Source organism: Crotalus tigris, unplaced genomic scaffold (assembly GCF_016545835.1).
Source record: "Crotalus tigris isolate CLP2741 ecotype Arizona unplaced genomic scaffold, ASM1654583v1 scf7180000018525.42219311030:4301911, whole genome shotgun sequence".
Taxonomy (NCBI): Eukaryota; Metazoa; Chordata; class Lepidosauria; order Squamata; family Viperidae; genus Crotalus; species Crotalus tigris.
Genome location: NW_024097057.1, coordinates 3,661,549 through 3,672,845, shown reverse-complemented (window position 1 = coordinate 3,672,845; position 11,297 = coordinate 3,661,549). Strand labels below are relative to the sequence as shown.

General features: G+C 43.5%; 1 protein-coding gene across 1 annotated transcript; it reads right to left on the bottom strand.

Moving 5' to 3' along the window:
- Window positions 1-653: 653 nt before the first annotated feature.
- On the bottom strand, window positions 654-8,018 carry B3GNT9 (UDP-GlcNAc:betaGal beta-1,3-N-acetylglucosaminyltransferase 9). The gene is made up of 2 exons (XM_039353865.1): window positions 7,870-8,018; window positions 654-2,568 (listed from the first exon to the last, which is right to left on the bottom strand). Exons 1-2 carry the CDS (start codon window positions 8,016-8,018, stop codon window positions 1,257-1,259), a joined length of 1,461 nt encoding a protein of 486 aa, XP_039209799.1. The 3' UTR covers window positions 654-1,256.
- Between the last annotated feature and the right edge of the window lie 3,279 nt (window positions 8,019-11,297).

The following is an 11,297-nucleotide window of genomic DNA, read 5'->3' as shown; positions in this document are numbered from 1 at the left end:
TCCATCCAGCCACCTCATTCTCTGTCGTCCCCTTCTTCTCTTGCCCTCCATCTTTCCCAGCATCAGGCTCTTCTCCAGGGAGTCCTTCCTTCTCATTAGGTGGCCAAAGTACTTGAGTTTCAACTTCAGGATCTGGCCTTCTAAAGAGCACTCAGGGTTGATCTCCTCTAGGACTGACCGGTTGGATCGCCTGGCAGTCCAGGGGACTCGCAGGAGTCTTCTCCAGCACCATAGTTCCAAGGCCTCCATTCTTTGGCGTGCAGCCTTTCTTAGAATCCTAGATTAGGGTGAGTAATATTTGCACAGTGCTCAAAGGTACATTTCTTTAAAGCCAGGATTACTTTAATACATTCTGTGAGCTTATGTGTTCCCTCTACAGGCAATCCTTGATTTACAAGCATTCGTTTAGGGCAGGGGTAGGCAACCTCAGCTCTTTTATGACTCATGGACTTCAGCTCCCAGAATTCCTGAGTCAGCATAGCATAGCTGACTCAGGAATTCTGGGAGTTGAAGTCCATGAGTCATAAAAGAGCCGAGGTTGCCTACCCCTGGTTTAGGGTCACGTAATCCCCTTTTGCGACCTTCTGACAAGCAAAGTCAATGGGGAAGCCAGATTCACTTAACAACCATGTTACTACTCCACAACTGCCGTGATTCAGTTAACAGCTGTCGCAAGAAAGTTCGTAAAACGGAGCAAAACTCAACTTGACAAATGTCTCACTTAGCAATAGAAACATTGGGCTTAATTGTGGACATATGTCAAGGACTGCCTGTACAGCAACAGTAGGCCCATTGGACATAAAACTAGCCAGTGTGTTGGATACAAAACGACCCAACAAGCGCAGTTTGCGATCATTCTCTTAAGACGGCCGTTCCTTTAAGAGTCACCAGAAGGACTTCTTATTAAGAAAACTACTCAGGGAAGAATCGCACAGGTGAATTCATATTACTAAGTGGTTTCGTGTCTAGCATTGGCTATAAAAGATGAACTGAGATGGTTGCATTTCAACTGTCTCGCCCTACAAAAGCTACACCAGCCCTCAAGATCACCTTCAACAGAACTGAACTGGTCAGTTGAAGATCTAACATCTGCCTTCGTGCAACATGATAAGCTTGAGTAGAGTTGATCTTGGTTAACTGGTTTGTGGGTTAGCACATGGTTTCTGCTTGGTTTCTGGTTCAGTGTATTTGTTGGACCCCGAAAAAAGGATAATTCAGCATCCTTGTGTGAGCCCAGCCATGGTGTCTGCCAACCCTCAGGCAGAATAATTTTTGGCGGTGTCTTTCATTTTCTTCTTCCATCGGAAAGCTTTCCTTATCTGCTTGTTTTGAGTGCAAGACAGCTGGGGGTTGTGGAGGAGATTCCACATTAGCCAGATTTCAGCTATCTTCAGGCCGTGGACTACCATGAGATCTTTGTAGAAACAAGGATCAAAAGTCTGCAGGTTGGGAGCTGCTGAAGGTTTGGGTATTCCAAAAGTCTTGAACCCTTCGTGCAAGACGGGCTTCAGGTTTATCCGTTGCAAGCACATGCCCAAAAAGACATCGTCAATTGGGAAGAGTTCCACTTGGGTGCAAGCTTGAGCAAGCTTCTTCAAGGTGCTGATGGACAACAAGAAACCACCACCCCCGGCATAGGCTGGGTACATAGCTAGCCCGTACATTGTTTCTGGAATATAATACTTGCTTTTTCGGATTCGGATGGGTTGTGCATTGTAGATGATGTCCCCAACAAAGAGGTCCTCGGAAGGATTGCAGCTTGCCAAGAAGTTGACGATGTTTTCCATGTTGACAAAAACATCAGCATCACCTTTGAATATGAACTTGGTCCTGGAACAAAACTCATCAGCCCAGCTGAGGAAATGGATCTCTTTCAAGGTCAAGTTAAAGAAGGTATCCAGAAAGTCCCAGAGTAAAATGTCCCGATACAACTGGCTCTCTTGCTGGACCAGAGTTTCCCACGTGGGCAGTGCCGTCTTGTTCTTGGGAACTCCTAGGAGGAAAACTCTTTGGACCTGCATCCCGTTGACCAGGCCTTCTCTCCCCCATGTCTTGCGTACAATCTCACGATGGTCAAACTCCTCAACCAGCGATTTTATGGCAATGAGCAAAAAGGGCCTTTCTGAGCTTCTCGTGCACTTCTTCGGCTGATTAATGAGAAGGTTGAATTTCCTGTTGTCCTTATTCCTTAGGTAAAGTCTAAAATCAAAGGTGGAACGAGTCAGAGGGGCTGGATTGGTGACTGGGTCTTCCTGCGTTTCCAACTTGGCATCTTTCATAGGCGAGATAATTTTAGGCTTCGATGCGTAACTCTGCGCAGTCTGCTCTTTCCGGAAAACGGGAACGCGGGAGTCCCTGTGAGCTGCGGTTGAAGTCTTCTTCTGGCCTTCTACTTGTTCTTCCCTGTGGGACGTGTGGCCCAGCTGGGAATAGAGCATGGTGAAAAGAGCTACTACCAGACAAAGTGTACAGATGGCATCGCTCTTGAGTTGAACTCTCATCATTTCCAGGAATTTCAAAGAAATATCCGATGTAGTCCTAGGGGAAATCTTTGCTGGCGAGGTCCATCTGCAAATACAGACCACTGTAGGTTAGTACAAGCTTTGCAACGTCATTCAGAATCTCAAAAATGTCCTCCACTCAGGACAGGGATATTAACCAGCTAATGGAGGATGTTCCTGCTACCATGTTTTGTTTTGTTTTTTTCAAAACCAGTGTTTTGTTTTTTTAAAAAGTGGTGTAGCCATATAATAAAATTGGAAGAGGGTAGAGTGTTGTTTTTTTTCTCCTGCATAGATTTTAATTCCGGATCCTTTAGGGCTATTCTGGGCCAAATTATCATTTTTAATGTGACAGAAAAGGGGAAAATAACGACTTGCCAGCTGTTGAATAATTGTGTCAATTTACCAAAATAAATATAATTTAAATTTGATCAAGGTTTTGCTTACGGCTTTTAGAAACTGGAAACTCTTTAGGAAAATAATGAATACATTTTATTTTGGCCTTATTTTCTTTTTCTTTGTGGTTTCTGGCATACTCAACAGAACTCAGTTTTAAATTTAAATTATCAGTTCAGGAATACAAGATGCTGAACAATGACTAGGGCAGGGGTAGGCAATCTCGGCTCAGGAATTCTGGGAGTTGAAGTCCATGAGTCATAAAAGAGTCAAGGTTGCCTACCCCTGGACTAGGGTGCAGCCAAGGATTGCAGATTTATTCTCTCTTTGCCACCCTCTGTTGCTTGGCTAGATTTCTGCAGCCTAACTCTTAAGTGCCCACATCCTTCCTCTTTTCATAAAGTATATGGTACACTCCTAGGAAGGTGGCAGCAAGTAGTTGATCTCAAAATCTAAGTTTAGATCTGGTTAATATTTGGAGGGCAGCCACCAAAAATTCTCAGAGCTACAGGGTCAAATGGAAGTCAACATCCTACAGAAATGCAAATTAATTATCGATGTCAAGAAAACAACACGGATGAATAACAGAGTTGGAAGGGACACCTTGGAGGTATTCTAGTCTAACCCCTTGCTCAAGAAAGAGACCCTATATCATTTTTTCTTTATTTTTTAAAAATTATTCATCCAACAAAAATTGCAAATTCAAATGAGCAAAATGAAAAAAAACTAAAATGTGACAGGGACAATAAGCACGTGAGTGCACTTATGCACATACCCCCTTAGGGACTTCTTAAATGTTGGCTGAGGTCCACAGAAGTTACGTTGGAGTTAAAACTATGAAAGTTAATACCCATTCAAGGCAAGTGACTATGCAGTCTCTTCTTAAAAGCTTCCAAGGATGGAGCACAGACCACTTCTGAAGACGTTCCACTGCTTAATTGTTATCACTGTCAGGAAATTTCTCTTAATTCTCCTTGATTAGTTTCCATCTATTGTTTCTTGTCCTGCTTCTTCTGCTTTGGAGAAGTTGGTTGACCCCCTCCTCCTTGTGGCAGCCTCTCAAATACTGGAAGGCTGCTATCATATCACCCCGGTCCTCCTTTTATCTAGACCAGACATACCGTACTTCCCGGCGTGTAAGACGACTTTTACAAGCGTTAAACTTGGCGCCGAAGTCGGGGGTCGTCTTATACGCCGAGTCGTCTTATACGCCAGAAATTACGGTAGTTTCCAGCGTATAAGACGACTTTCTAGGCATGCAACTCGGCGCCGAAGACGGGGGTCGTCTTATACGCCGGGTCGCCTTATACGCCGGAATATACGGTACCCAATTCCTGCAATCCTTTTTCAAATGTTTTAGCCTCCAGTCCCCTGATCATCTTTGCTGCTCTCTGCACTCTTTCCAGAGTCTCAACATCTTTTTTACATTGTGGTGACCAAAACTGGATGCCTTTTTCCCAGTGTGATCTTGAATTTGATATTACCAAAGTCAAGCAAGACTTAGCGCCTTGATTTTTAGAGGACATGTAAAAACTTGACTTGCTCATTTCTGTAGTATCTTCTGAGTCCACCCAACAAACTGAGACCCACCCTTTGGACTCAACCATTCTCTTGACTTATACACGCTGTGCTGTTTTATGAAAGAAAACTATTCTGAATATGATTGTATCACTTTTTCCAGTCCGGGCAGAGAATTTAATGCACGGTACAAGTTTCATTCACCTGATAGCAAGGCCCAGTAATGTTAAATCCTGGATTTAAGTGAGGATTTCAATGTGGAGCTGGCTTGACCTAAGGTTCAGGATACAAATGACAACTTTGGATGTGAGTCTTGGCTCTCTTTGCAGCCTCAGTCAATAAACGCAGGCCTTGGAACCCATTTTTGTGAGAAAATGCTCCAATGTTTCCATGATTTAACAGATTTTGCTGGCTAGTATCTTGGAGACAACAGAAAACAGGCCAACCCCTAGTGCTGTCAGCAACAATGTCTCTCCCACGGCCAGGACCACCTTTAAAGTATAGGAACAGAGGCCAACAAATAGAAAGAGAAGACATTTCTAACTGGAAATCTTGTTAGGAAAGCAATTCAGGAACAATTTTCTTGATTCATCGTAGATTTGGTTGAATCCTGACGCTAAACTATAACAAAATAGCAGAGTTGGAAGGGACCTTGGAGGTCTTATAGTCCAACTCCCTAGTCAAGCAGGAGACCCTATACTATTCCAGACAAGTAGCTGTCCAGTCTCCTTTTAAATGTGATGAAGCTCCAGTGATGAAGCATCCACAAGTTCTGAAGGTAAATCATTTCACTGATTAAATTGTTCTCATTGTCAGGAAATTTCTCATTTCTAGGATGCTTCTCTCCTTGATTAGTTTCCATCCATTGGTTCTTGTCCTGCCTTCAGATGCTTTGGAAAATAATTTGACCCCCCTCTTCTCTGTGGCAGCCCCTCAAGTACTGGAAGACTGCTATCATGTCCCCCTTGGTCCTTCTTTTCTCTAGACTAGCTATACCCAAGTCCTGCAACTGTTCTTCATATGTTTTAGTCTCCAGGCCTTTAATCATCTTAGTTGCTCTTCTCTGCACTCTTTCCAACCTCTCAATATCTTTTTTTATAATGTGGTGACCAAAACTGGATTGCATTAACTTTTTTGGCTGCTGTTGCACCCTGCCGGCTCGTACTTAAGTGACTGTCCACTAAGACTCTAAGATCCCTCTCATTGCTTTTGAGTCATGTTTCACCTGATCTGTACCTGTACATTTGGTTTTTCCTGCCTAAGTGTAAAACCTTAGTTTTCTCCCCATTGAATTTCATTTTGTTCGATAGGGCCCAGTGTTCAAGTCTGTTGGGATCCATTTGGATCCTGAGCCTATCATCTGGGGTGTTAGCTATTCCTGCCAGTTTGGGGTCATCTGCAAATCTGATGAGTGCTGCAGGGAAAGCCAGATTAGCCCTCGGAATGTCCTCCAACACATTTTGCAATGGGCCCCTTCCCAAAAAGCCTTTTTTTTTTCTTTTTAAAGGGAGAAGAATGAACAAAGGGAGGCTAACGTTTCATGTCACATATTAAAATAATCAAGGAAGGGACAGCTCATCTAGCATATGGCTGAATGGCCCGGCGAGCATCTGATGCAACTTTTAAAGTGATCTGGATCTGGGCTGATTATGCAAAACAGGAAGCCAAGTTCATGCAGAGTTTGAAAAACAATCTGTGCCCCTTCCCCCATTTTCTGGCTGTTTTCAATCAAAGTGGGAAGGATGCGTGACACAAAGCTCACTAATGAAAGGCATAAGAGAGAAAAGAGCCAGACTGGTTCTGAATGTCTCCAATTGGAATTCTGCCTTGAGTTTCCAAACATAATAGCTTCCAAAACGATACCCACAAATAGTAAAAAAAAAAAAAAAAAAACCTGCATAAAACTAAAGCTGCCACAGAAGCTGAACCACAAAGTTAGGAAAGACCCAATCTGGGTCAGTCACTGGGATCAGAGGCTTTGTCTTCTGAGCTTTCAGGCTGAAGGAATTTCTTTGTGTGCTTTGGGCTGTTCTGTGTGTGGTATTTATATGGTGCCTGTTGTGTGTATCTTTTTAGATGTAGATTGATATGTTGGTGGCTGGCTATTAAGTCATTGGCTGTTGTTTCCTTGTGCTGCCAAGCCTTTGCCTTCTAGGTACATGACAGGCTGGGAGTAAATCAGCATTCCTGTTGGCTGAGAAGGAGCCAGTTTCCCAGGCTTCCTTCACTTCCCTCGCTGTTTTTGTGCCTGCTCGTCCAACAATCTTGGTAGCTGCAAAATTGAATGGGTGCCCTTGTTCATTGCAGTGTGAAGCTACCAATGACTTCAGGTTTCCTCCTCTGACCATTCACTTGTGTTCTTGCAATCTGGTGGTTAGCTTCCTCCCCATCTGTCCTACATAGTCACAGGGGCAATCCATGCAGGGGATCCGGTAGATTACATTGGAAGTATCTCCCAGCTCCAAGCGATCTTTACAGTGCATAATTTGTCCTCGTACGGTAACCCGTCATGCCTCCGTCTGAGCCTGAATCTGCAGAGGAAAATGAGCTGGAATGGGGCCCCATGGAGGTCGAGGTGTCTGTGGCTTCAGAGGAATGTGGGAAAGAGCAGGCCAGGGCCCTTCAGGAGTGGGACAGGAGGAACAGGAGAGAGTTCAGGTGATGAGCAAGGCCACCCCCTCCTGATCCTAGAGCACGGAGAGTGAAGGAGGGAACAGCACAGACAGGCTCAACTACTTGGGAGGAGAGCATCCTGCCCCTCTCCACAAGCAATACCTGGAGACTGAGACTTAAGGAGACGCTGTGGGGAGAGGCATTTGTCGGGAACAAATGCTGATTCCTTGGAGTTTTGTGTGCTGTTGCTGATCTTGGAAATAACTCTCTGATCTCTTGTTCGGTGTTGTGATTTCTGCTTGGAAACCCTGAAACTCTGACCATTGGACTAACTGACAAACTTGATTTGGTGTTCAAAGACCTCCGATTGTATTTTGGCTTCTCTTCTGAAACTGCTCAGGCAAGCTTGTGTTTCCACAGACTGGTTAGATTTTGGATATTATGTTTCATCCCTTGTTATCTACGTGGCCTTGAGTAAAGTACTCTTCTAATCTGATTGTATGTGAAACTACTTGCAGCCAGAGGCAGCTGAAGGTGTGTGTGTGTTACTTTGTTCTGGGGCTTGCCAGAAACGTGGGAGCATTTGGGGAAAATTTGGAGCAATCAAAGGGCAGTTTAAATTGCCAGCTGACTGCATTGCCTCTGTGCCGTGCCCTGGGTCATCACACCCCTGGGCGGTGTGCGATGCCCTCTTGCAGATCCCGGAAGCTGTGTTCTGCTGATTCCGAAGTGTTTTTGATGTATGGCAGGGTGTGCCATGTCGTTAATCTTTGCACCTTGTTTCTTCTTTTCTCTCCCCACCATGTTGCGCAGACATCTTTTGACTAATGATTGTGGCTACCCGCTTTTGACACGCTTTTGAAATTCCAAAGCTGGTAGCATCAGCCCAAGGGTGACCGAGGCAGCCTTGCAATGGAGGATTGTCCTCTGTGACCAGGGCTCGGTGGCCACCAGTGCAACGGAGACGGTTCCCTCAAGCTGGAGATTCATGTCAGAGGTCCTTGGCTCTGAGACTTGAGTCTATTGTGTTGTTTCTCCTTCTTTAGCCTAACAAAGCAAATTCCTTCTGATATTTTGCTTGGGAAGGAGCCAGATTCTGCTGAATATGCATGTTTAAGAGATGCCATTTTGTTTGCTGCCTCCGTGGGGAAGAAACACAAGTGCAAAGAATACCACTTCAGACACAGACTGATTTACTGCCGTTCCCTATTTACCAGCCCCCCCCCAAAAGTAAGATAGGTGAGGGGGGGGGAAACACCCTCTAGCCATATAAGAGCCTGGCTATTTTCTTTTTCAACATACCTGAAATGCTATGCCAAGCCAATGGTTTCTACAGCTTCTCTATATATTACAAAAAGAGGGAGGGAGTGTTGTTTAGATTCTGCACCAGACTTTTGACATTTGAAGCATAGGGCAGATGTGTCCTTAAAATTTGGAAGATGCTTGGAAAACAAACCCTTTTCTCTTTACTCCCTGGAGGATTGCTCAGTTCTCTCCCCCCCACACACACACACAAAACAAGCCACAGGAAAGGCAATTTTTTGGCTGGCAGCATCTTTACCCCCCCTCCTTTGCTGATGGTGGGGAGATGAGGGGGAAGCAGCCCACCCAGAAGTACCGCAGAGGGTCAAGAGAAAAGTGCGACCTCTCCTTTGCAAATGTGTCAGTCAAAGAGTCTGAGCAAATCCTTCCAATCGGTTGCAAAGCCTCAACTCTTACCTCTACAGCAATCACAGCGTCCGCCTCTGCTCAGTAAGGCTCCGTCCCACAGTTGCCAAGTTGGCACATCTGGATTGTGTTAGTTCTGGCATTCCTCTCAACGTATAACTTGGAGATGATAGCTGAACTGTAGCAAGAGAGCTGCTTTTCCCTTCGGGTGCACTTCACCAAGGATCTGCTTTCTCCAAACAGCATTTACACGCTTGCTCTCTTCAGTCCCTCTCTCCCCACTCCCGTCCGGAGCTTCTTCCCAGGGACTGCTTTTCTGCGTGTGCGCGGATGAAAGAACATCTCCGCTCTGCCTAAAGCAAGGCAGCTGAGCTGGCCTCCAGTCCTGCTCACGTGACATGTGAGCAGATGTTTCGGGTCAAAAGGCTCATAGATGTGTGCTTGGTAAGCCTGCCCCATACAGATGTTTGCCAGCAGCAACAAAACGTTTGGCAGGATCTGCGTGCAGATGGGGATCATTCGGTACACAGACCCGCTGCTAGATCGCCTTGCCGAAGCAGGACAGACTATTCGGTTATTTTTTAAAAAAAAAAAAAATATCGTCGTAGATGCAGCTCCTTGCGCAAAGGGAAATTATTAAGAGCTTGAAAGCAGGGTTTCAGCGGAGAGATTGGACGCAAGCTATAATGGGCCAATTGTTGGCGAAATTGACAGATTTTGAGGAATTGATCCCTGCCCCTCCTCATTATAGTTCAGTTAAAATCGCTTTTAATGCTGAACAGAGCACTGGTTTCATTATTTTGATTTAAAAACCTACAACACTTCCACGCTGAAGGCTAAAAAGGAAACAAATCCCATTATACTCACTAGGTGCATTATGAGAAGGGCTGTAACAGACAGCAAAACAGTTCAAAGGATGAAAATTAAATTAAAAATTAGTACAGGTCGAGCCCAAAATTTCTGTCCCAAAGCAAGATGGTTGTGAAGTGAGTTTTGTCCCATTTTACGACCTTTCTCATCACTAAGTGAATTGTGGCAGTTGTGGAGTTAATAACTCGGTTGTTAAGTGAATCTGGCTTCCCCATTGACTTGGCTCGTCAGGTCACAAAAGGGGGGAGACCACAAGACCCCGGGACACTGCAACCGTTGTTAAGTACATGCCAGTTGCCAAGTGTCCGAATTTTGATCACAGGACTGTGGGAATGCTATATGATCGTAAATGTGAAAAATGGTCAGAGGTTACTTTTTTCAGTGCCGTTGTATCTTTGAACGGTCACCAAAAACTGTTGTAAATCGAGAAATACTTGTAGAAGCTGGGGAATGCTGGCTCAGGAATTCTGGGAGATGAAGTCCACAAGTCATAAAAGAGCCAAGGTTGCCTACCCCTGGTCTAAGCCATAGTTTTTCCATGGTTCAGCTATAAGCAAAATTATAATTGATTTTTTATGCCATGAGGACATATCGCTTGTTTTCATGCTTTTTTCCTCCTTGTATTCTGTCCAGGAGTTGATGGGCATATTCAATACATTTTGAATATTAGCACATCTTTATTAAAATCTCTGTTAGGGATATTGATATTGTTGCCTTTTAATTACTCTGATTTAGAAGAAACAATGTTACAGCACCAATGAAAAAGAACAGTTAAATATTAGTGAAATACCACTAAAATAAATACGATTCTAGAAGTTAATAGTTTTTTACCACAAGATTTTAATGGTCTTAGTCAAAGCATTTTAGCGAAACAGAAGCAGTAATTCAGAAAGCTTCCTCCAGATTTTTTTTTTAAAATAGTGCTAGTGTTCTATGCTCTTGGGTTGTTTTTTTTTTATGTAGAAAAAAAATGAGATTTTAATCTTTGTCAGATTATAAATGTTAGTATTTGATTTCGTATTACAGCATGATAGTGCTAAAACGTTAAATGTTACTCCATGTTTTAGCGGCTATTAAAAGACTAAGAAAAGCAAGCAATTAAGGACTAGCAACTATAAAGATTAAAGTGAACGTGTGCTCAATTTTTTTTTTAAAAAAAGTCAAATCCTACCCATGCAGACCAAGCTTGTTTTGAGACTATATATATATATATATATATATATATATATATATATATATATATATATATATATATAAAATTTCTAGTTTAAAAAAATTGAATTGAGTTTGAATAAAATATAACGGTTCTATACAAAATACCTGAGACTCACTTGTTTCAAGGAAATGTTGACGAACTTCAAAAGTCACAGAAACTGTTTAGAACAGTATTTCTCAACCTTGGACTTCAACACTCAGAATTCTCTAAACCAGTGTTGCTGGCTGGGGAATTCTGGGACTTGAAGTCCAAACGTCTTAAAAGTTGCTGAGAACCACTTAATTAGAAGCATCCTCTTGAATAACTCAGAGGTTGAAAATGTCAACGCAGAAAAATCCGTTAGTGTAAATGTTACCCAGGGATGGCTCAAACTTCGCAACTCCAGTTGCTGTGTTTATGAATGAGTGATTCCTCCGTTTTCCCTGCCTTAGGAACATCAGCTGGCTTTCAATGTGAACATCTAAGGCAAGGGTGTCCCACTATGTCAACTTTAAGATTTGTGGACTTCAACTCCC